This window comes from Zingiber officinale, chromosome 5B, assembly GCF_018446385.1.
Source record: "Zingiber officinale cultivar Zhangliang chromosome 5B, Zo_v1.1, whole genome shotgun sequence".
Taxonomy (NCBI): domain Eukaryota; kingdom Viridiplantae; phylum Streptophyta; class Magnoliopsida; order Zingiberales; family Zingiberaceae; genus Zingiber; species Zingiber officinale.
The window spans coordinates 120,239,018-120,265,680 of NC_055995.1; the positions used below are offsets into that span (position 1 = coordinate 120,239,018).

The window sequence follows — 26,663 nt, forward strand, 5'->3', positions numbered from 1 at the left end:
TACTGTTGTAACAGCTACGACATATTTATAATAATTATTGCACAGTTGTAACAATTACTGTATAGTAATTATTACAAATTGTATCAACTACTATATAATTGTAGAAGCTATTGTACAATTATAACAGTTACTATATAGTAATTATTATAAATTACAATAGCTACTACATAATTATAATAACTACTTCATAAGTTATATAGCTAGTGCATACTTATAATAGTTTCTGTGTAGCTATAATAGTTACTGCTACTGCACTAGAAATTAATTTTTGTAGTGCCGTTTGATTTTGCTTTTTTTTAGGGAATTGAAAATAAAAGGCACAAAAGGTTCTTAACGAGGGAAAAAAGGGCCCAAAACGTGTAATAAAAAAAACGGCGGACAGGCAAAAAAAAAAAAAAAAAAAAAAAACTGGTGTGGGATCGAGGCGTCGCCGACCTCTCTACACCCGGCGGTCATCCCCGTCCACCTCACGCGCTCAGACTTTCTTCGCCCCTTTTCTCTCACCGGTCGCTATAACAAGTGACCTAATTGCTCAGGTCACTGCTCTCCACTAGCCCCACATGACCACCCCCGCTCCAACCCAAACCCCTCCGCCTCCCACTCCTCCTCCTCCACCCCCTCCTCCTCCGCCGCCGCCGCTTTCCCTGTCGAAGGAGACGCCGCCGGATTCCGATCTGACCTCGGCCAACGATGGCACGTCTCGAGAGAGTAGGGCCGCGGAGGGAGACGCGATCGTCGAGGCCGAGGGAGGGGTAGAGAAGAAGGCCGAGGAGGGAGATCGCCTCATGGATGGCGGGGACGCGCCCCCGCCGGCCCTCGCAACGGTTTTCCGAATTCGGCTCAAGCAGCCGCCGTCCAGCCTTCGGCACAAGATGAACGTCCCTGATCTCTGCCGTAACTTCAGGTTTTGCTCTCTCTTATTAATTCGATTTTTTTTGCCAGCTCCTCTATTTGATGTTTCATTCTAGCGGATAGAATGGTTTTTGTAGTACTTTGACTGTTATTGTTTTGATGTGGAAAAAGGATTTTGCCATTTTACCGCCCGGAAGTTTGGATTTTTATTCTTCGTATGAATCCTAGTATCATACCAGAAGGCTAATAATTGTAATGTTTCTACTAATTTGTTGGGCAGTGCAGTTGCTTGGTGCGGGAAGTTGAATGCTATTGCATGCGCATCAGAGACATGCGCTAGAATACCGAGGTCAGCATTTCACAAAAAAAGCTTTTTTTTAACCTAAAAATCTAGGTTTCCAGTATGATCTTTTCTCCATTTGGAACTTGTTTGAATTCTAATTAGCCTTTAAAATGTCCAGGATGGTGGACTTTAGTATAAGAAAAATCATCTAAATAAGATTGGCTATCCTAGATACAGACCATCATGTGAAGCTAGTGAGGCTAAAGTTTGCCATTCTATGCATTATCATTATCATTATCAATCCATGTTAGTGTATTTGGGTTTGGCTATTTCATTAACTAGAGTTTTCTTTTATTTTTCCAACTGGCCCTTACACCTTCAATTTAATCAGTTTATCTTATCTAGTTATAGAATCTATTGATTATGTTCAAACATCTCCTCACAATCTTAAGCTATTTCGTACCTTTTTATTGCCCATTGGAGCTACACGGCTACACCTGTTTTCTCCTGGACAATAATAGTATTATTGACTTAATCTTGTGAGTAACCCAAACATCTATTTTAGAACTCTGTTTATACTTGAATGAACTTTTTGTATGAGTTTCCTGATTGTCCAATACACTAATCAGGAAAGTAGGACGGGTTGAACCACATTCTTATTTGACTTTTCATCCATAGGTCACCCAATGATCACTATAGTCCACCATTTTTATCCTATTAATGATATTTCATCAGAATCTTGTTTCTCGCCCAGAAGAATTTCCTATTCATCCATCTTAATTATTTTCTGATTATCCTCAACTATCAAATCTACTTTTTGTATATTCAACTTTGGTTTTACTTGTAAAATATTTGTTTTCTAAATTTTCTCTGCAATCAAACTGAGCTTAATCTCTTCACACCATCATCAAGTAACAAAATATCACATGCAAATTTGTTACTTGAAAATTTTGTTTTAGTTATCTGCATTGCAGTGTACTTAGTGCTTTGCCAACTAACTTGTTGGCTAGTATTTTGGCCAAATAGTTATTGACATCTATCCTATGTAACATTCTTCATAATGAAGTTGTGCATTGTGTTTCTAGCTTCTTATGTAGGAGGATCTGAAGATTTTTATTATTATTTTTTAAAGTAATTTTCATATTTTTGGTATTTAAGATATTTTTGGTAATTTCTATCTTTTTGTATTTTTTGTATTTTGAGTCCGTTTAGGAATTTTAGGACTGTCAATCTTAAGGTTAGAGTCTATATAAGCATATATTTAGTTGTATGTGGAATTAATTCTCTAATATTAAATAAAATTTTCATAGTTTGGAAAGATATGGAGGATTATCGCTTTTTGCCTTGTCCTTAAACCCCCTTTCTTGTTAGCCCGCATGATAATCACTATCCTACCCGACGTTAGCAGTGTCTGATTGAGGAAGTTGGGCATCAGATCCAATGGAAGGTCATCGTCGCAACAACAGGCATGCTCTAATTGAGGAAGCTGAGCACCGTAAAAGACGGTTGAGGATTTACAGAACCAACTCGCAGATTTAACTCAAACTTCATGGGAGCATTTGCCGCGCTCACGAGATAGACAGGGTAAAACCAAGATTAAGGATTAGGAGAAGATGAAGAAAAAGATGAAAAATCACTTTCTTCCTTTTGGATACACTCAAACTTCGTTCCAAGACAATTAGTTTTTGCCACGGAGAACGATAGCTTTGACACTTAAGATGACTTTGATGGATTTGAAGATGATTTGGAAGAAGAAGTTGACGAGGTACTTTATGGTGATGATTTTGAGACTTTAATTGCTTGTGAGAGTTTGTTGATTGAGGAAGATGTGGGAGACGAGACCAAGGCAGCTAATGATCTAGTTTATAACGATTATGGAGCAGACGAAGTGCTTGCGGATATCCTTTATTCGTTCCAGATTCATGTTCCGCCCAGCAAGAGGTGATGACAAGGGATACCTGATCATGATGAGCAAAAAGATGACATTCCCTCAAGAGATGAAGTGGATTTTGATGTTGTGCCCTTGCCAACAAAAAAAAAAAGATTCTGATGAAGCACCAAAGGAAAAGATGGCTAATCTAGTGGCAACAAGACCTTCAAAAGAAAAGAGTTGGTTAAAACAGGAGAAAGGAAGAGCCAAAACTGAGATTTTGACGGCAGATGAATTGCTGGCTAAAAAGCAAGAACAAGGTATTGAGGTTCAGAAGGTTCTTGATATGAGGGGACCACAAGTTTAAGGCTTTGACGGGTTTGGAGAATTTAAACATGGAGAAGATGAAAGTGAATGATGTGCCCATGCCCGAGCTCCATTACAATATTAAACTAATTGTGGATTCTACCGAGATTGGCATATGTTAGGTTTGAGTTTATATGAGCATATGTTTAGCTGTATGAGAAATTAACCCTCGAATATTAAATAAAATTTCCATATTTCGGAAAGATCTGGAGGATACAGTTATCTCTTCTTGCATTTTCCTTAATCCGCTTCTCGTAAGCCTGCAGGATAATCACTATCTTGCTCGGCCGTCAACTTTTTTACTGCATCTGGTCGAGGAGCTTAGAAAAGAAATTCTTGTTCTTATTTTTTGGGGTTCCCATAAGGCTATGGTGATTCTAGTTATATATAGTAGCCCATCAGGGCTTCATCTAGTCATGATATTTTTCGTTGATAGAAAGGTGAATATGCATCTAATTTGTGCATCACATCATGTATGTACACATCTTGAAATGTGCTATTGTTTGCTCATCTGATAGTTAATAGGCCATCCTTATGCTATATTTTCATAATAAGATCATTGTGATATTCTCTTCTTTAACAGGATTTATACTTTTTTTTTTTTTTTCTTTTTGCTACTATTTCTCATCATGAAAAAAAAAGACAAACCTGGATAGATGTGCTTAGAACCATTTGCTGATTTACATCAAGGTATTGGTAGTAGGCTGTTTAAAACTTCTATGGTCGTCACTTTTAGTTTTGATATAGGACAGATTGGATGACACCTTTTAAATATGGTGAAAGATGAGTTAGCTGAAAGATTGTACATATAACTCCTTAAGAAATTATTGTGGAAATAGTTTGCTTCTTTGTGATTTATTTTATCAGTTTGTTGTTGACATATTTCCATTATCATAAGCCTAAGTCTGTGACATTTTCCATATTCATGTCAGGTGAGTTCATATTGAGTTTTCATTACTTTTGAGTTTCAACTTGCCATATTATATTCACTAAATTATTATTATGATTTGATACATCTTCCATGTTTGAGAATTTGTAAGTACACTTTCTTACTTAAGTTATTTGACTTTTTGCTATTACTGGCTTTGTTTCAGTTCAACCACAAATCCTCCATTTTGGATTCCGATACACATTGTCAACCCTGAACGACCTACAGAATGTGCTGTCTTCAATGTCAAAGCTGGTAAATTGTGTTATCACTTACTAGGTTTTTTTACATGTGCAATGTTTTCTTTATGTTTCAAAATCATAATATAGAGGAATGTAGATAATTACTTATTTTTTTACATCAACTTTCACAAACTTGAAGAAGGTAAATATGCTTTCATGTTTTCCGATTTCATTTTGGAACCACTTTCTTACCTGGTGTTCTTTGTCTCTTACATGTTTATGGACCTCTTCCATCTAGTTACCCAGACCAGAAGAGAGAGAATGAACTTCAATAGTTGTTGGTTTCATAACAATATTCAGTAAAGTGGTATAATCAATGATAAATATCTGGAGGGGCACTAATTAATTGGTGATGGAACCTTGCTCGGTGTCCTCATGCAAACATATATAGGACTACTAAAAAAACATTATTGGTAAACTTCATATGTTGATCGAATATCATTTTATGTATAAATCTTCATTGCTCATCTTTAAGGAACTGATTAATTTCTTCATTGGTAAACAAGTCTTCATTGGTAAACATGGTCCTCTGTATTTTCTCTAACATTGAATATATGTTAACTGCTTATTCTTTTTCAGATTCTCCTTGTGATTCAGTCCAGTTTATTGAATGGTCGCCTAGGTCTTGCCGTCGTGCCTTATTGGTTGGAAATTTCCAGGGAAGGATCACAATATGGAGTCAGCCCTGTCAAGTAAGGAACTAGGTGAATAAGGATGTCACATCATCTTTGATAATTTTTAATTGAAAGACAATAGCTTTTAATTTATTGTACACTGCTTCCTGTTTTACCTGTCTACAATTGAATTACTTTTTTGTACAAAATTCATCCAGTTTCATCCTCCTTACTCTTGTTTTGTAACTAAAATTATAATCATTAGGAGACTTTGGAATATAATTGAATATGATTATGGCAATATTTTCCATTCAGAATGATGAATACTGATCGAATCAGTTCATTATGTGCATAGCGCATTATTTGGGTCTTTCCTGTAGTGGTGTGGAGCTCGCAGGCATCAGTTCTTAGTGGTACTAGCAATTGCTTTTTTGACTGTTTGGGTTTGAGATTGAAATGATTGTTTCGATGCTCTGTAACCATGAATGGTTTCTAATGTTTTTGGGTTCTTAAAAAAAAAGGTAGATCCGCTACCTTAGCGGCCCCCCTAGTGTCGGCCCCACGAATATGGAGGGAGGTACATGTAGGTATACAGGCCATAGGCGCATGGTGGGGTAAACTCCAGGTCGTCAGTTCCTGATAATCGACTCCTGGTCATCATTTTTTGGGTTCCTAAAGATCTTACCAGAACTTGATTTCTATATCCTCTGTTTTTCCTTCACACATGCTTAGATTGGAATTTTATTAATTTTGTGGGATTGTTTGGAGCCATAGGATTAATTCAATCTAGTTGGCATATATGTGGCTGCTCAAATCCACTCAGGACAATGGTACTGAACCAATAAACTTCTTCTGCCAAGTGTCTTTTGTAATTACTATTTGAAAATGAAAACAAGAAGGGAACACATGATACTTTTTTAGCGCACACATGTTTACCTTTGCTCTTGGATTTAGTTACTGATTTTAATTGGTGCAGGGCCCGGTGAATATTGTACGAGATGCTAGTTGCTGGCGATGTGAATATGAGTGGAAACAAGATCTTGCTGTTGTAACAAAATGGCTATCAGGGATGAATTCGGTGCGCAACTCATATTCTTCTATATTTGTTTTCCACTCACATGTTCCCTTTTCAATGTTGATATCATGATTATGATTTTGCATTGTTGATCACAACTTTTCATTATTATGAAACCTAATTTGCCAGCTTCTATCATTCCCAAGCTCTATGTGCGCCTTTGTTTCTCAAACTCGGTAGAATCCCTCCCTCATATCGGTGTCAATGCAACATGACACTAGTATGGGTGTGAAGACTGACACCAGTGTTTTCATAACCAATTAAACTGGACATCGGGGGACAATCTCAGTAAAAGGAATGGAAATATCAGGGAAAAAACTGTGAACCAAATAGAATCTGTATAATCAAGTTTTTTTTCTTTGTCAAATTCAAAATTTATACCGAAATGCATAACATTTAATTTGTCAATCTACTGATTTGGTTGAGGCTGTTGGTCTCAATTTCATATCCTCCAGCCAATATCAGTTTTTACAATTAACTGCTCAATGAGCTGTTAATTTTAATTTATTATCTATATTTATACAAGTTTGAATATATTTTATTATTTTTTATAATTTAAAATAAATAATTTTGTTCTTTTATATTTTTGCTAAATTTATATTTAATTTTTATTAAAAATCGAATCATATTTATGATATTATTTTCATTGAACTTATATCCTCGCAAGCTTGATCTCCTCAATTTTAAGAACATTATTTGACAAGTTAATAGGGAGTTATTGAATTTCTTCTCCATCTAGCTCCGAGCTTGTGCATCACTTATGTGGGAACAGATTTATGATAGAGAGAAGAGCAATAATATGCATAAGTGGAAGTATCTGTAGTGAAGACTCTTGACCACTATGACAATTTGCTGACTATCATCTATGAGCAATCATTGTTTAGGAAGAGTGGGGCCGTTGAGGTCAGTAGGAGGGAGACATCCAGGAGTCAGAGGAAGAAGTCCAAATTTTGAACCTTACCAGTCCAATTAAAAGTGGTTCAAACTGATTAATCGCAAAACAAATCAAAGCACCATAGTCTGCCCAGTTTTAGTCCAAAACACCTATTCTCCTAGTTAGATCTTGTTTGAACCCACCTTCAGCCCAATTTGAGAATCAATGTACTTAAATCCCTAAGCTTGCTTAATTAATAGGGTACCTTTAGTTCTAAATTAAATCAGCAATTGTAGGTTAGTTATCTAAATGTTATTTTATTAATCATATAAATACATATTATAAACCTTAATATTTCTTAATTGTATAATATGATTTTTTTTAAAATTACTTTGTAATTTTGTGGATATAATAATTTGGTAGTATTAATACTTGATTCTGTGATATTATATCATAATTTATTATTTATCTGTTATGATTTATCCATTATATATCATAAGCAATCATATCATACTAGAATATAACAGTGTTTGATCTTTGCCGTACCCCCTATCATGTACAAATTTCAGAGCCTATTCCGGTGTCCCCACTTGTATACGATAATGTGTTGGACGCCTAAAATCCATATTGCTTCTGGCCCAAGTAACATAAATAAAGGACAGTACTAACAAGAAGCTCAATATTTTATATAACTCCCAATCTAAGCTGTTTGTAAAAAGATATAGTCCAATTCATAATGAAGATACACATTTTACTTGCTATCAGCTTGCTAAAGACCCTATTAAAACTTGTTATCATGATCAATCATTTTTAGTTTTTAGTAAGTGGTTCTTGTCTCTGACAAATATGCACATCAAACGAGGAAGAGGAAGAGGAAGAGGAAGAGGAAGAGGAAGAGGAAGACTAAAAAAAACTTGGTTACTAATAATAAAATAAGATAAAATTTATTTAAGTATAGATGATAATATAGTAGGAAATAGAGTCCAAGGGTGTAAAAAGATCCATATAGCCGACCCCACCTAGTGGGATAGTAGTAAGTGGTTCTTGTCTTGTGTTTTTCCTCATGAGGGGTATGCCAAAGAGATCCTGTGTTACAGATTTTGACATTTTTTCCCCTTGTTTTGCTTGATTATTCCAAAAAAATCAATTGAATAATCACTAGAATGTACTTGACTTATCTGCTCAGTTTGACTTGAGAATCATGCCCTTGGTTTCAGTATCGATCTCTTCCTTCAAGCTCAAACACCTTGTCTACGATGATGTCAGCCTCTGAGGAGAAGTTTCTTTCAGAACAGTCTCAAACTTCAGGTAACAACTTATGTTAATTGCATTATTTAGTTTTAATAATATATCTATCTCACTTTAATTCTGTCATCCAGTTAGATGGCCTGCTTTTCTCTGTGTTTGCTCAGTTTTTTCATCTGGCTCTGTCCAACTTCACTGGGCACGGTGGCCTGCTGCACAAAATGAGCCAGCACCAAAATGGTTATATACCAGCAATGGGCTGCTAGGAGCAGGACCCAGTGGGATAATGGCTGCTGATGTAATCATTACAGAATCTGGAGTTATGCATGTTGCTGGGGTTCCTCTTGTAAATCCTTCTACAGTAGTTGTGTGGGAGGTTATGCCAGGCCCTGGAAATGGTTTTCAATCTTCAGCAAAATTAACTGTGGGCTCTGCTATTCCATCATCCTTAAATCCTCCTTCTTGGACAGGTTTTGCACCTTTGGCTGCATATTTGTTTAGTGTGCAGGAGAATTTAGAAAAGCTGAGAAAAAATATGACAGATAATGAGATCAATGAGGTTGCATCACTTCATTGCTCACCTGTTTCAAACTTTTCTGCCTATGTTAGTCCCGAGGCTGCAGCGCAGTCTGCTGCAACAACTACGTGGGGTTCTGGAGTAACTGCAGTTGCTTTTGATCCCACCCAAGGGGGGTCTGTCATCACAGTGGTAATTGTTGAAGGTAATTTTCTATTTCTCTAATGGAGTTATATTTGCTACTAAAATCCATCATAATTCTCTCAATCTTTTATTTTGAGATACTGTATAGTCTGCAGTTAGCAATGCCACTATTACACTTGCTAATCTGGAATATATAGGCTACATATGTTCATACGTTGCCAATGAGTAGATTTTTTCTTGATAGTCAGATCGTCCAATTTAAGAATTTACTTAAGGTGTCAACTGCCATTCATTAGGCTTGACATGGACTAGCAAAACCCACTGACAAATGGATTGTGTTCAGCTAGCTTAGATAATGAACGAGTGTTCATCTGAGGCATGAGATCTTAGAGGGTTGTGCCATGTTCATATGCCTAGCATGATAGAATGATTTCACCCTAGAAATTCAAACATTTTAAAATTAGTAATCTATCTAAAAAAAATATCATGATATTTAAATCATGAGAGCATTATGGTCACTAGACATAAATGACCAAATACCCTAAGAATTCAAAAAATCTTTAAATCATGAGGGTCGTGCCATTTTCCTTAAATGTTTGAGTTCCTTATTTCTATTCTATGGTCAAAGTGGGTATTTTTGGTCCAAGCATTGCCTTTCATCTTCTAATGATTCTTCTATTTCTTTTATATTTTCCTGTAATGCATGAGGACGTTCAATAATACATTTTTTTTGTAGGGCAATACATGTCTCCTTATGATCCAGATGAAGGACCCTCAATTACAGGGTGGAGAGTCCAATGTTGGGAATCTTCTCTTCAACCAGTTGTTCTTCATCCCATCTTTGGAAATCCTGCCAACTTTGGTGGGCAACTACCTATGCAGACAGTATGGCTAACTAGAGTTAATAAGAGTATTCCACCAACTGATGATTTAATAAATCCTCATGCTTGTTCGTCGAAGCCAACTGTATCTGATGAATTGAACTCGTCAGATTGTAGTGCTGAGAGAGCTAATAGGCTTAGCTTTGATCCATACGAAGTACCAAATGATGTTAGACAACTAGCTCAAATAGTCTATTCAGCTCATGGTGGAGAGATTGCTGTCGCCTTTCTTAGGGGTGGAGTGCACATATTTTCTGGTGCAGACTTTGATCCTGTTGATAGTTATCATATGAATGTTGGTTCAACTATTGCTGCACCTGCCTTCTCATCTACTACCTGTTGCTTGGCTTCTGTTTGGCATGACACATTCAAGGACAGGACAATACTGAAGATAATTCGTGTTCTGCCTCCTGCTATTGCTAGTTCTCAAACAAAGATCAACTCAGCAACTTGGGAACGAGCTATTGCGAATAGGTAACCAGTTCCTTTGTGACTATCTCACATTCCTTATTTTTGGTCATTAACAACCTCTTATGTAGGTTCTGGTGGAGCCTTTTGGTCGGGGTTGATTGGTGGGATGCTGTTGGTTGTAGCCAAAGTGCTGCTGAGGATGGTATAGGTAAGCATATTTTCTTTCTTTTATGGAGCATTGCTATTTTTAAATATTACAGTGTCTTCTGTGTTTAGTGTCTCTTAATAGTGTGATCGCGGTGTTGGATGCGGACTTCCATTCTCTTCCATCTATTCAACACAGACAGCAACTCAGCCCTGTACGCATTATTTTGTGTCAGAATCCTTTTACTCTTTGATGTTGATGTTTTGCAGATGGAATTACTAGATAATGTATTCTTCTTTGATTATTTCTCTGAATTTTAGAATTTTCTTCATGTCATCTCTCAGCAAAGATTAAGCATATGCTGTTGAGAATTGGTTCATCGGGCATGTGCCTGAACTTCAATCTGCATGCAAAACTATAGCTTTAGGAAACAAATTACCAGATTAAAGACGATTAGCATAGCTAGTTGCATTGCTTAGGCTGGGTTTACTTGTGTGGAAAGTTAGGATGGCTAGGTGGAGGAAAAGACACCAAGTTATATGTGGAGCTCAGACACTTGTGCAATAGATTAATAGTTGGATCTTCAAATTGACTGGGTTAGGAGTTGCTATCTTATCAAGGAATAAATATAGACAAATATGATATCAAGTGTCCACAGGCTGCATTGTTATCTCACTCTTTTTTTAATTTGATTTCTTATTTTACAATAACTCAAACACAGTAAAGTTTAGAGTGCCTCTTTTGTCTCTGATAATCTAGGGTGGTAATGATATGTCTTTAAATCTATAGCTATAGAGAGTCCTCATGTCCATCATAAAGCGTTGATTGTCCCAACTATTTGGGTGGCTAGCTTTAGGAATTCTACTGTCTTAGTAAGCTGGTTGGATTGTTTAGAGATTTATAATTTGGGGCTTTTGGCTGGCTGTGTTTTAGTTACTATCATCTTATTAAAGAATTAAATAGTGACTAATAAAGTATCTAGTCTGTGTTAGATGCAGCTGCACCTGTTGAATATCACCCATCTTTTTTAAAAAAATTTCTAATTTCTCAGTAACTCAAAGATAAATAAATTTAGAGTTCCTATTTTGATTCTGAGTAAATAGGGGTATAAAATTTTGCATGGAAACCTGTTGCTTTAGAAATCTATACCTAATTAAAATCCCTTAGCCTAGATGGATTCCTTGGAGGTTTGAGAAATTAAATAAATAAAAATAAGTTCTCAACTGTGTATGAACTTGTGCCTATTATATTGCCAATTTTTATTTTAAATTCATGTTTCCATCAGCTCAAACACAGTTAAATTTAGAATTTCTTTTTGTTTCTGAGTAATATGGCATATGAATATACATGATCAGCTCTTCTGGCATGTGAGGAGCTGGCATGTTAATTTGTAAATGCTGTCTAAACAATTAGCAATGCTTTTTCTGATCTTTTGGCACCTGAGGAAAGGAAATTAAGGCCAAAGAGAGTGCCTTTGTAAATTTTGAAAATTATCTTGATGTGTTGCTTTTGTTGCCATATGAATGTGCAGTTAGCAATGCTTATCAAATGAATTGTTCTTAATGCTTTAATTTCATGGCAACCATGGTCTTTATTTATTTCAAGATTTGTAATGTTCTTGCTCAACTAATTCCCTTTGTTCTTATGCAGAACCTTGATAGGATAAAGTGCAGGCTTTTGGAAGGTACAAATGCTCAAGATGTCAGAGCACTTGTACTGGATATGCAAGCTAGGTTGTTATTGGACATGTTGGGTAAAGGAATTGAATCAGCCCTTGTGAATCCTGCAACTTTATTACCTGAACCTTGGCAAGCTTCTAGTGAGACATTATCTAACATTGATGCTGACAAAATGGTTGTGGAGCAGGCTTTGGTTCCAAACATACAGGTTTGTCTTCTGTCCTATTCGATCATTTCATAAAGATAAATATTTTCATCAGAGTCGCATTTTGAATTTTTTTCTTTAACAGGAAGAGATATGAGCTATTTAATATTATATCCATTTAATTGCATTACGGGCCCGCATTATATCTCTATTCAACATTTTGTGTTCTCTGTTTTATCTATCATTCTGTAGTTGCTATTAAATGGTCCATTTTGTTTATGGAGACAAAGATCTTCTACTGCTCGGTAAATGCTGGTGGACATCTAAATCTTGACTAGGATTCTCCGACTTGTTTCATGATTCTTTTATGACTTGCATTTCAAATCAATTATTTGCAAGGAATAGTTTTTCATCTGCAGATTGTTTTGACATTCCTTTCCTGTATATATAACTTTTTAAAATTTTTTTTTGATGTGCATTGGAAATATTTTTTCTAGGCGTATGTTGATGCCATCCTTGATCTAGCCTCACATTTCATTACGCGCTTGCGTCGTTATGCTAGTTTTTGTCGTACTTTGGCTAGCCATGCTGTTGGAGCTTCTTCTGGTGCAAATGGTGCACGAAATATGGTGGCAAGTCCTACTCACAGTTCTGCATCTGCAACAAATCAAGGTCAGTATTAGGCATGTTAAATTGGATATAATTATGCATATATCAAATGAACTTTGTTATATTATTTAGATTTTTAAAGTATCCAGTTGTGATTTCTAAAAATTTATAGAGTTTGCAAAAGTGCAAATTTTAATACCAAACTCTATTTTTTCCCACACCCTTGCATTCTCCCTTTGTTTGTTTCTGTCTTTTTTCCTCCATGTCACCAGCATCCACGCCATGTCATCGCCGCTCATGTTGTGTCGTTGATGCACTTTCTCTTTTCCCCCCTTTTGCTCCTTTTATTCCCTCTCTGGTTCCATTGTGTTGTCATCTTTGGAAAAGCCAAAGTTCTATTATATTATTTATCTATTATTTGATTCCTTTAACATAATTAATTATATAATTTAATTCATCATGATTCTGATGGTAGTCCATATTCTCTAGGTTTCCATATTTTTTTTAAAAAAAAATTATAGTTATCACTTGGTAATCTCATCATCATTAAGTCTAAATGGGGAACAAACTAAATAGATGAACAATTATAATATAAAAGGGTAAGTAATATAAGAGAAACTGGAAAGCAATATGAGTAGATATGAGTTTACAACTAATTCTTCCCTAATTAGTCACAATTAATCTCATGATGTCTATTTTATCAAATTAAATTGTGCACAAGATAAATTTTGGAGACTGAGGGGTCAAATCACTATGGCTTTCCTCAAAACAATCCGACTCCAAATGGTGGATTTGTCATTGAGACAAAACATGTGTCACAACTCAGTTTTACAAATCACCCTTTCGAAATAAAATATTCATATCGAAAGAAAGAATAAACTATGAACCTTACAACATACTAAATTTCATAATAAAATAAGGAATAACACTCATGCTACCCCTTCATTATTTTGCCTTTAATGGAGATTATATTCTATAAAATTGAGCATCTTTATGTAGGAGAACCACGGGATTGCTTGGATTCCAACTTGGTAGTCTTCTTATACCAATCTGTTAATAACTTGATTAAAAGCAACAAGACACCAATCAAGATGATTTGGTGGAAGATGGAAATTGTTCAAGTAGCTTATCCAAAATTCAAAACCTAGGCTTGTCGGAGAATAGGAATGTTAGCAACAGTCACGGGTGGCGGTGAGTACACCTTTTGCACCGTTGTGGCAGTGACGACAGCAAACAGCAATAGGCACTCGGAGATGACAGCTCTGTGAAACCAGAGAGGGAAAAAAAGAAGAAAGGGTGTCGGTGACAACGTGAGCGGTGATGATGTGGGTGACGACGGTGACACGGTGTGAGTGTTGGCAAAATGGGAAGAAAAGAAATATACTAACAAAAGGGAGAATGCACTGGTTTGGGAAAAAGTTGGTATTGAATTTTGCTTAAACACTCCAAAAATTTTTAGACATCACAAATTGGTTCTTTAAAATCTAAATAATATAACAAATATGGTATTGTTGATAGTTGCAATTTTAACGTAGTTATCAACTTATTGACATCTGCAAATTGCAATCTTGGATCCATTGGCAATTTTGAACTCATTCACAGTATTTTGCATCTCTTATGTCACTTCTGATTGTTGAGGACTTTTTGATGATCCGACACAACCACACGTTTTACTCTGAATTGTTTCATTCATCACATTTCACAGCTTTCAATAGCAATGACATGCATTGTCGGTTTTGCAACATAGTTTGCAATGCTACACTTGAGGCAGACGATAGAATGCCAATCTGATCATAGCGAGTTATCCTCTTATCTGTATTTAATGAGTGCATTACTTGTTCATAAGTGCTTCCCATTTTTAGGACATTATGATCTATGAGACTACGATACATTATAACAATCCTTAATAGTTTTTGCTAGTCAATGATACACTAGCAAACAAAATTTTATTCTGTTATTCTTTACTTTAATCTCAACCTGATTTTTGTGGATGAATTTCTGCATGTACTGTTGGGTATATTAAAGGCTCTCAAACTGGAGCTCCACCTACCGGTGGAAATTCTCAAATGCAAGCTTGGGTTCAAGGCGCCCTAGCTAAGATTAGCAACAATGCTGATGGAGGTTCCTCAACTACACAAAATCCAGTTAGTGGGCCATCCCCCTTCATGCCCATTACCATCAATACAGGGACTTTTCCCGGAACACCTGCTGTCAGGCTTATTGGAGATTGCCATTTTCTTCACAGGCTTTGCCAATTGTTGCTTTTTTGTCTAATCTTCCGGCGAAGACAGTCACCACGTTTCATTGGAAATATTCAGAAAAATCCAGATTCTACCTTGCAGAAAGTTCAAACTATTTCCAATGGAAGAGTAGAGGAAAACAGTGCAGTTAGCAGACCGTCTATGGGTGTCACAAAAACTGAAGAAGTCCAGCCATATAGGTCCGGACAGATGTCAGTTGGAGCAAAAGGGATTGAAGAAGCTTCTATCAGCAAGTCAACTAGGTACGGTTCTGGCAATGCAGGGCAAGGGTACACGTCGGAGGAGGTAAATATATTACGTTATGTGGTTATATTCTATATTAAAGGTGTGTTTTATTGGAGGTAATAAATAGGAACATATATATTGTGAATATTTTGTTGTTTAGACAATAGTTAGCAATTATTTAGCAAGTGACATTGACTCACCAAAGCTAACCACTACTATCGTCAGATTATGTGTGTCTCTCATTTGTATGGATCTAGATATAAAGTGAAGTCCGATGCACGAAACTCCGCTAGTACGGGATCTTGAGTAAGAGTCGGACCATATTGAGTCAATTGTACATAGTCTTATTTTCATTTTCCAGGAGGCTATTTCTTTGGCTCAAACCCATAACCTCAAGGTTACATGGTAATAACTTTACCATTGTGTCAAGGCTCCTCTTCTTGTATGGATCTAGATATTTGGCATATAATTTTTTAGTAGGGATAACTAGGAAGGGAACTTGACACTAAAGGTGTTTGGTTCAAGTTATTATGTATAACCTTGGTTATGTGATTATTAGATAATCACATAACAAAGGTTATGTGGAATAAAACATAACCAAATGTTATTTGGTTCAACTTAGGTAATGTAACAAAAACTTATTTGTTTGAAGGTTTTAATGAATAACCTAGTTTAATATTTTACTGTATCACCCTCACAAAACCAACCATACTTTTTCTTTTTCACATTTTCCTCTTATCGGAGGGTAGTTTTGATAAAAAAAATTTGTAACCCCGGAATTAAGAAAAACCTTAGTTTTTCGAGGTTTTCTGATTTCGGGTTGCATGCCCCTTTTGCTGACGTGTTGGGCATGGAACATTACTCAGGAATCATCGATTACCTAAACCAAACAGGATTTTCGTTGATAATCTTGGATGAATAAGCAAGGTTATCAAGGATAACCTCCAATCAAACGCATCCTAAGGTCTAAATTTTGAATCTCAGTACAGGAGAAGACAAATCTTAAGTATCACATTCTTGTAAGTTGTTTTATTACCGAGCTAAAAAAACTGAGTAGTTTTGTTTATTCCAAAGACTTTATTAGAGTGAATACATTGAATAAACTAAAATAAATAAATAGAATTTAGTGTTGATGTCATGGATTGAAATATCATTCCGTGCATGTTTTTTACCGTTCCTCCACGGGAGCGAAACTGACGCCACACGTGCTACAATTTCGCGTGTCATCGTGTGCGTCATGCAAGGAATCAAGCGCGCGTCGCGCGACAGAAGGAAGATGTGTCGTAGGCGCCTCCGGAGGAGTCGCAGGGCGCCTCCGGAGGAGTCGCAGGGCGCCTCCGGAGGAGTCGCAGGGCGCCTCCGGAGGAGTCGCAGGGCGCCTCCGGAGGAGTCGCAGGACGCCTCCGGCGTTGTCGGAAGTGTCGCAGAACAACACGATTGACACCGGACACGCACGATGCCGTGAAGGCTACTATTCGAAAATTAAACCTTTTTATTTAACTAATTCAAACAATTCCTAACGTAAGTGTAATATTTTGGACAAGCTTTCATAAACCCTAATTAAATTATCCCAATAAAATATATAAAATATATATTTAAAATTATTTTTAAAATAAACTTTATTAATTGATATTCTAAAAATTCTTGTTTTACTATTTTAGATTTTATTTAAAAATTCTAATAAATCAGATTTATATTCTGATAATTTTTTTTATTATTTTGTTTTTTTAAGGTTTTACTTTTTAATTGATATTCTAATATATATTTTTAATATTTTAAATATATATTTTATTTAAATTCAAGTTATTTTTTTACTGTTTAATTGATCTAAGCAGAATGTTGTAAGAATCATCTGATTCACGCTACTCCTTTTGGTATTAGTAAGGTAACATATTATGATGTATCAATTTTAATTCGAGTTATTGATAAATCAAATTTTTTTAAGAAAACTATATTTATTTTTTTCTAACAATATTAAGTTATTCAATAAGTGAGACAACAACAACAACAACAACAACCAAGCCTTTTCCCACTAAGTGGGGTCGGCTGTATGAATCCTTTTACGCCATTGAGCTCTATCTCCTATTATATCATCATCTATATTTAAATAAATTTTATCTTGTTTTATTGTTGCTAACCAAGTCTTTTTTGGTCTTCCTCTTCCTCGTTTTATATGTATGTTTATCATAGTTTCACATCGCCTAACTGGAGCATTTATTGGTCGTCTAAGTACATGTCCGTACCATCTTAAACGTGTCTCTCTGAGTTTTTCCTCAATAGATGCAACTCCTACTTTCTCTCTAATGCTCTCATTTCTTATTTTGTCCATCCTCGTATGTCCACACATCCACCTTAACATCCTCATCTCTGCAACTCTCATCTTTCTCGAGTCATAGCCCAACATTCAGCTCCATATAACATAGCAGGTCTAACTGCTGTTTTATAGAACTTACCTTTAAGTTTAAGAGGTACTTTACGGTCACATAAAACACTCGACGCTCCCCTCCATTTCACCCATCCTGCTTGTATTCTATGTAAGACATCTCTCTCAATTGATCCTAAATATTTAAATTTCTCGGTTCCAGGCAACTCGTCCTCTCCTATCTTAACAATTGTTTCATTACTTCTAATATTGCTAAACTTAAATTCCATATATTCCGTCTTTAATCTACTAAGCTTAAAACCTTTCCCTTCTAGTGTTTCCCTCCAAGATTCTAGCTTAGCATTTACTCCTTCACGTGTCTCATCTACCAAAATAATATCATCTGCAAACAACATGCACCACGGTACTATGTCTTGAATGTGTGCAGTGAGTTCGTCCATAATTAATGTAAAAAGATATAAGTGAGAACTTATATAAAATTAATATACTATTTATTTTTAAATTATAACAATAAATATATTTATCTAATAAGTACTAGATATAAACAAAAACATACTGAAACCGTATTGACACGTCACGATACGATATCGAAACTGTATTATTCCGGTTTGGGACTGAAACCTTGACACATGTCGAGATTTTAAATCTTGGTTGATGTTAATTAATGAAAATAATTCAAAACATTGTTACTGTTTAATTGAATAATCTAAAAAAATCAATGAATTATATGTCAATTTTATATACATATGATTATTGTTTTGCATTTTTTTTAAATGTTAATAATTTCTTATATTATTGCGTGGTTGGATGTGATTGTAACCTAGAAGAGTTCATAGTTGTGGCCATCATCAAGTTGGTTTTTTTTTTTTTTAAATGTTCATGAATCTCTTTGAAAATCGTCTATTATCTTTCATATAGCTAAGAGCCATGTGGTTATTTAGCATGAGGTTAAGCATTGTAAATACTTTATTGTTTTCATTATAATGTATTATCTATTACATGCATACGTAGACTCTTGATAAAACCCTAAACCGACTACTAATAAGTTGGGACTAGGACTATGACCACTAGATTAACAATCCTATTAATTTAATTACCTCTAAGATTGCTTCTCAAGCTAGTGCATAGATGTTTTATGTTCAGCTTGTTTCATATGCTAGAAAAAATTTCATAAGTAAATCATAAATTAGATATGATGATGATAAAATAAGGAACATTCAACTCGGTATGAAGCACACAAGTGATCAAGTCATGAGAAAAAGTTACTAGTAGAAGTGCTCATGTCCGACAACAATTGGTTGTTGCTTGTTTTGTTGTGGAAGTGGATGTGAAACTCATGGCTAGATGTTGCAGCCAATTCTGCAAAAAGGTGAAATCAATCACTCTGGCGGCCACTCACGACTGCCCCATACCATTGGGAGGGAGTAAATCAGGAAATCGAAGTTAGCCATCACATGGGAGGGTAATTCCTTGGTCTTTGTCGGGATTCAACCCTTGCTCAATTTTGCAAACCTCCTATGTGATAACCAACTCGGCTATGCCCTGGGGCCGCTAGATGTTGCAGCGAAGCATCATATGCAGGAGGGACTCACCAATATAAAAGATCTCACTTGACCAAACTAGTGGAGGAGTTTCAAAGGTGACATGGTTCTAGAACATTGCTAATACGTACCAAGAACCTATAGAATGCTGAAAGACAGCTGAAGCTACTATTTGTTTAGGTCATAGGTCTCACACAAAGTTGTGGAGTCACGACATTAGAAGGAAAGAATACATGATACACGAAGGGGATTTACTTTAAGGTGGTTGCCGGGTGTCGTGAGCAAGCTCGTGTGAGCCTGACAATAAATCACATGGGAAAGTGAGGCGTGAAAGGAAAAGGAGAGAAGAGAGGTCCAAGAGATGAGGAGGCCTCTCTCTATGGAGTGACTTTTTTTTTTTGGGAAAACCCTTAACCACAGGGAGGGACACTGATACCATATAGCATTTGGAAAAAATGAACAATAATGTATTCCTGCACTACGATAAGAGATATAGATTCATGATAAAACTCTAATCTTAGAAAATAATCTAATACCTCTAACAAGATCTTGTAGTCGATTCCAAATAGACAAAAGGTCTGTCAAACTTTTTCATAAATATAACTTGATGCAGGTGAAGGTTCTCTTCCTCATTCTGGTAGATCTTTGTCGGAGAACAGCTCCTCTGCAGCACCCATTACCTGCTTCTCAGGTTGGCTCCAGCAATATAATTATACGATTGCACTATATTGATGGCAGCTACACTGTGCTACCTGAAGTTGTGGAAGCATCACTCAGTCCGCACATGCAGGTATAATGTAATATTAAGAAGTTAGTTTTTTTTTTTGTTTCTGTACTATTCAATTCATACTCTAGCTAGATGATATGTACCAATTGCTTCATTCTTGATGCAAGATTTGGAAATTAGGTTCTTTTTTGTCTATCTATAGTATTCATACTCTAGTTGAACAATACGCACTAAATGCTTTCATTCTCTAGGCTAGACCTATCTTCGCATTCCATGAGCCAGATTTGAAAGATGCGCGAATTCTACAATAAAAACTACATAGTGTTTTCTATGTACTACAGTTCCACATTTTAGGATGCTTATGACCTGTTTCTTGCAGAATATGCCTCGTCCTAGAGGAGCTGATGCTGCTGGGCTTTTACTTCGTGAGCTAGAGTTGCATCCTCCATCTGAAGACTGGCACAGACGAAATATGTTTGGTGGTCCTTGGTCAGATCCAGATGATTTTGGTCCTTTGGATAACAAAGATAAGTCTAATCTGGGGGAATCTATGATTTCTTCAGTACCTAATTCAGTAGAACGCTATAATGACTACTCTGGAGCTCAAGGCCTCTGGCCAAGGAAGCGTAGATTCTCCGAGAGGGATGCGGCATTTGGATTGAAGACTTCTGTGGGTCTAGGATCCTATCTCGGCATTATGGGATCTCGCAGGGATGTCATCGCAGCTGTCTGGAAAACTGGTCTTGAAGGAGTCTGGTACAAGGTTCGATTTTCATGTAGTTTCGTCGGCGATTAGATTATGCAGGTGTCAAATTTTAATCTTTCTTTGCAGTGTATAAGATGTTTGCGCCAGACTTGTGCATTTGCACAATTCCATGATTCAAATCCTGCAAATGTACAAGTTCATGATTCAAATCCTGCAAATGAACGCGAAGCATGGTGGATCAGTCGGTGGGCTCACGGCTGCCCTATGTGCGGTGGCTCTTGGGTACGAGTAGTCTAGGCGAGTATGATATCATTCGGTGCGAGATTTTCCTCGGTGGTCTTCCTTCATCCTAGTGTTCCAAATGCAAACAAGAATCTCGTAGCCCAGTTTAGACCCGCGTAGTGCTTGTAATTGTATACTTGAAACCGAGAGGAAGATCTTCCAACTACCTCGATTAGTTTCGTGGCCCGATATAAATTTATTCCAGTAGATAAACTGTATTGGAGAGTTCTGATCTGTTTATGTAAAGATAGTAGGGCAAATTTCTCTAAATGTATGTATGACAAATGAAACAAAATGCTTCTTGAGCATTTTGGATGAAGATTAATATGAGGTATGTTATGAAAAAAAATTTGTTAAGATTTTTCGTAATAAAATTTTGTTAAGATTTTATATTATAGAATTTTTTGTGATTTTTCATAATAAAATTTTGTTACGATTTTACTGGATCTAGGGTTTAGTATTATTTATAGGGATCATTGTAAATTTATTGTACAACAATAAACACAAGAATCATTAGATGTGATTCTCTTGTGTTGAGAGAATTTTAATAAAGTTTCGTTTGTTTTTATGAAGTAGGCACGTTGTCGAATTACGGTAACTCTTTTTTTTTCTTCTCCTTCCTCGTGTTTGCTCTCCTTTTATACATCTTTGTTTTGTTACTCCGCGTGATCTCTTTTCTCTCTTCCTCTTCTTCCGCGGTTTAGAGGTTAAGAGATGTTGCCCTCTCTTTGCGCAATAATTGGTATTAGAACTACAGGTTTTGGCGGATTTATTCAACATGTCGGGGATAATTTCTGCGAAGTATGATATGGTGAAGTTTGATGGAACTAAAAACTTTGGATTATGGCAGAGAAGGGTCAAGGACTTGTTGGTGCAACAAAGTATGCTGAAGGCACTAGGAGAAAGAAAATCGGAAAGCATGGAGAGATCAGATTGGGAAGAACTTCAGGCGAAGGTAGTAGCAACAATCAAACTTTGTCTTACGGATGACGTGATATACCATGTCATGGACGACGAGTCACTAGTGGCAGTTTGGTAAAAGTTGGAAAGCCGGTACATGTCAAAGTCATTGACAAACAAACTGTATCTTAAACAGAAATTATTCGGGCTGAAGATGACAGAAGGAACCAATCTAAGCCAACACATCAACGTATTCAACCAGATTGTAAGTGATCTGAAGCGGGTTGATGTGAAGATCGAAGACGAAGATAAGACGCTGATGTTGTTGAATTCTCTACCTTCATCTCCTACGTACGAGAATTTGGTTACTACTTTGATGTGGGGAAAGGAAACTCTCAAATTGGAGGAGATCACAGGTGCATTACTAGGTTTTCACCAAAGGAAGAAAATAAGCGATGAAGTTTCTCAAGGTGAAGGACTTGTGGTAAATAACAACCAAGAGCGTGGTAGGAGTAAATCTCGACATTGATAGGGTAATAACAACAAGACTCGTTCTAAATCGAGAAGGAAGGAGGTGATCACATGCTACAAATATGGAGGCAAATGTCATATCAAGAGAGATTTTCCAGAGATAAAGAAACATGTTGCAGAGAACAAAGGTAGTTCAGCAAAGTCTACAAACATAGTTGAAGAAGAAAATTCAGAGAGTGGTGATGGAGATATTATTGGTGCAAGCGACACCAGAATCAAACCTAAGTTTTGATGTTGTCAAAGGTTCAAGTTAAGTCTTGTTGTGATCTAACAAGTTAACTGAGTGTGTAGGTTGTTTACTCAATCGGGAAAGACTTAGTTGGAGGCTAGGCAGGAGAAATCTTAGTAGATCATGGAACTCAGGTGAAAGTACAAGTGGGTCGAGGGGACCTGACGCTTGGCGGTGTGATCGAGAGGTCTGGAGGACCGAAGATCAAGAGAAAAGTCCTAGCTGTTGGACCTCGTGATGTTTTGATGTGATCAACCAAGTTGGTTAGGTTCTGCTATGTTTGATCCCTGTGTCTGAGTGTGCAGGAGCTTAGGAGCGCAGGAAGTCGAGTGGAAGACGCAGCTAGCGAGAAGGACGACACAGGAAGGGAGTCGATGGGCTCGGTGCGTCCGAAGGACGAGAGAGCTGCGGAAGAGTACTCCGGTGGATCGAGAAGAACGTGTGCGGCGTTTGAGGGACGAGAAGCCGGATGGAAGCCTGCTCGAGGAGAAGGCCGGGAATTGGATTCGAGTGAGCCATATTTCGGTTGGCCGGAATCACCCAAAGAACGGAGCATCGGAAGCCCACGCAAAGGAGCTGGAAAAAGGAGCTGTGCCGGAAAATCCAGCTCAAGGCGCCTTCAACAGTCTTGAAGGTGCCTTCAACTTGAAGGCGCCTTCAAGGCTTGTTCAAAGCGCCTTCAACAGTCAAAGTTGACCGTTTGTGCAGCGGATAAAGTTTTATCCGCTGACCAAGCTGGAGGCGCCTTGGACTCTCGGGATAAGATTTCCAGGACCTATATAAAGGGCCCTGGAGCTAGGAAAGACATAACAACTCAAGCAATCAACTGTGTACTCTTTCCTAGCAATAGTTCTAAGCTTCCAAAGTGTAAAAGGCTTCTCCGCCTTCAGCAAAGGAGATTTTTTTACTGAGCTTTTTCTACTGCCCTGGATTAACAACCTCCTTAGTTGTAACCAGGTTAAATCCTGTCTACTACTTAATTTCTATTTCCTTGCTTGTTTTAATTTTACTATTGCTTTTCTGAGTTGAAATCCGAGGAGGGTATAGTTAGTTTTTGTTTGCAGCAATTCACCCCCCCTCTTGCCGGCCTCCACTGCACCACCCACAATTGGTATCAGAGCCTGATCGCCTCAGAAGGACTAACCGCCAACTGAAGCACTACGATCAAATGGTCGGAGCAAACATCCATCCCCCGAAGTTCGACGAAGACTTCGCCACATGGAAGCGCAAAATGGAGGTATTCTTTAAAACGGATTTTGATATTCTTATTACAATGAAATATGGTTGAATTCCAAAGTGTAAAAGGCTTCTCCGCCTTCAGCAAAGGAGATTTTTCTACTGAGCTTTTTCTACTGCCCTGGATTAACAACCTCCTTGGTTGTAACCAGGTTAAATCCTGTCTACTACTTAATTTCTATTTCCTTGCTTGTTTTAATTTTACTATTGCTTTTCTGAGTTGAAATCCGAGGAGGGTATAGTTAATTTTTGTTTGCAGCAATTCACCCCCCCTCTTGCCGGCCTCCGCTGCACCCACAATTGGTATCAGAGCTTGATCGCCTCAGAAGGACTAACCGCCAACTGAAGCACTACGATCAAGACGATGACCGAAGCAAACATCAATCCTCCGAAGTTCGACGGAGACTTCGCCACATGGAAGCGCAAAATGGAGGTATTCTTTAAAACGGATTTTGATATTCTTATTACAATGAAATATGGTTTTGCAGCGCCAAAAGATAAAGAAGAAAACACATGGAGCAAGAAGGAGCAAGCCGATTTCGTCGCCAACGGAAAGGCTGAGTTCCATCTACTCAGTGTATTGCCACCTCAGGAGGTAAATCAAATCGGAAGCTACGACTCTGCGAAAGATCTCTGGGAAAAATTCCTGGAGCTCCACGAAGGTACCTCCGAAGCGAAGCTAGCGAGGCGCGACATCCTCCAGAACCAGTTGACGAACCTCCGGATGAACCAAGGCGAGAAGGTAGCGCAGCTCCAAGCAAGGATCAAAGAGCTGATCACGCAACTAACCAATCTTGGAGAAGAGGTAACGAACCGGGACTCTATCCGGTACGCGCTTAACGCCTTCCCCAGAACTCCAGAGTGGGCCTCCTTAGTATATGCGTACTACATCTCTAAGGACCTCGAGGTAAATACTTTAGAACAATTGTTTTCCATTTTTGAATTTCACGAATCTCGAGTTTCAGAGCCCAATGAAGTAGAGAAGACCAGTCAGAACATTGCCTTAAAGGCAAAAATGAACAGTTTTGACTCCGAAGCCTCAGTCGACAAATCCGAAGCGGCACTGGTAAGACGCTTCAATAAGTTTTTCAGTACTAATAAATTTAAATTGCAGAGACATCATCGAAAGAAGAGGACGGTTCGTTACTACAACTGCAACGAAGAGGAGCACATCAAAGATGACTGCCCAAAGCTAAAGAGAAAGGAGAAAGAAAGGGAAAAGTCAAAATACAAGAAACCAGAACCCTCTAAGCACAAGAACCTGAAAGCTACTTGGTCAGATTCGTCATCCTCTGAGTCAGACATCGAAGAATTCTTGGGGTTAGCGCTAATGGCGAACCATCAGCCGGAAGAAGACTCAAACACAGAGATGAGCATCGATGAAGGGGGAGGAACATCAGAAGAAGAAAGTAGCAGTGAAGGGGGAGCGTCACCAGATCAGGTAAGTAAGGTACGCAATCTAACCCCGACTCAATTTTTTAAATTTATTAAAGCTCTTTCTAAAGAATTAGATAAAATAGAAAAAGAAAATGAAAAATTGAAATCAGAAAATGAAAATTTAAAATTGGAAATTGAAAAATTGAAATCTGATGCATGCTTAAAGATAAATGTTTTTCCAAAATCAAAACTTAAAATTTATGAAAAATTAAACTGGTATATAAGGAAGCATCAGGGTCAACTTAGGAAAATTTCTAAGAATTATATACCCTCTAAGTTTTTGACTAATCCTGTAGGAAGGAACCTTTATTGGGTTCCAAAATCTTTGCTGGTTTAAATTTCTCTTTTAGTTAAAAGCTTACAGTGAGAAAATTAAACATTGAAATTCTTTATGAAAGCTTTGTCTAAGGAAGTGGTTGTTGCTCCAATAACCAAGAAGACCTAGTGCCTCGCCACGACCTGGAAACAAAAATATTGAAAGAAAATATTTAATTAACTTTCTAAAAAGCATTAAACAAGAATTAAATAATGCTTTGAAAGTTTATCAAATATTTTTTAAAAATAAACAAAAAATTTTCTTTTACTTAGAAATTTTTCTTGGAAATTCTAACTTAAAATTTTTTTTTGTTAGAATTTTTTTTTCCTGGAAAACTTCATTTGACTTAGATTTTTTTTTGGAACATTCAAAAATTAAGTTTAACTTAGAATTTTTTTTTGTAAAATTCTAAAAATTCACTTTTGCTTAGAAAATTTTTCTGAAAATTCAATTTAACTTAGAATTTTTTTTTTCTAAAAATTCATTTTTACTCAGAATTTTTTCTACCTTAATAATTTGCTTAGTATTCTCTTATTGGTACCCCATTTTTGCTGTGATTAAAGGGGGAGAGAAAGGTACAAGTTTAGGGGGAGTTAGGAAAATTAAAATTTTACTTATTTTTTTGTTAAATATGTTGCAATTTTATTTATTGCAAAAGTTATGCTTAACTGATTAGTTTAGTAATTTTTCTTTAAAATTACTTTTTATGTCTATTTGTTCCCTAACTTGAACTTGGGTTGATACACATCAAAAAGGGGGAGATTGTTGGACCCCGTGATGTTTTGATGTGATCAACCAAGTTGGTTAGGTCCTGCTGTGTTTGATCCCTGTGTCTGAGTGTACAGGAGCTTAGGAACGCAGGAAGTCGAGCGGAAGACGCAGCTAGCGAGAAGGACGACACGGGAAGGGAGCCGACGGGCTCGGTGCGTCCGAAGGACGAGAGAGCTGTGGAAGAGTACTCCCGTGGAGCGAGAAGAACGTGCGCAGTGTTCGAGGGACGAGAAGCCGG

The 26,663-nt window shown here is 37.0% G+C and overlaps 1 protein-coding gene across 2 annotated transcripts; it reads left to right on the top strand.

Moving 5' to 3' along the window:
• The first annotated feature begins 392 nt into the window (after window positions 1–392).
• Window positions 393–21,091, top strand: LOC121985618 (mediator of RNA polymerase II transcription subunit 16-like). 2 transcript variants are annotated; one of them, XM_042539188.1, is made up of 16 exons: window positions 393–904; window positions 1,133–1,201; window positions 4,466–4,554; window positions 5,121–5,233; window positions 6,132–6,233; window positions 8,322–8,412; window positions 8,484–9,071; window positions 9,747–10,365; window positions 10,431–10,510; window positions 10,579–10,661; window positions 12,098–12,334; window positions 12,769–12,943; window positions 14,906–15,426; window positions 19,904–20,080; window positions 20,397–20,780; window positions 20,850–21,091. In XM_042539188.1, the coding sequence occupies exons 1-16, from the start codon at window positions 561–563 to the stop codon at window positions 21,018–21,020; spliced, it is 3,843 nt and encodes a 1,280-aa protein (XP_042395122.1). In that variant the 5' UTR covers window positions 393–560; the 3' UTR covers window positions 21,021–21,091. The 2 variants fall into 2 exon arrangements, with proteins under 2 accessions (XP_042395122.1, XP_042395123.1); XM_042539189.1 differs by having other exon boundaries at window positions 8,517–9,071.
• Window positions 21,092–26,663: the final 5,572 nt, after the last annotated feature.

Excerpts from the sequence above, each read along its gene's own strand:
- LOC121985618 (XM_042539188.1), top strand. The coding sequence starts at position 561 with ATGACCACCCCCGCTCCAACCCAAACCCCTCCGCCTCCCACTCCTCCT. Across the intron at positions 4,555-5,120 it reads TGTCTTCAATGTCAAAGCTG|ATTCTCCTTGTGATTCAGTC; the intron begins GTAAATTGTGTT and ends ATTCTTTTTCAG. Across the intron at positions 10,511-10,578 it reads TGCTGCTGAGGATGGTATAG|TGTCTCTTAATAGTGTGATC; the intron begins GTAAGCATATTT and ends TTCTGTGTTTAG.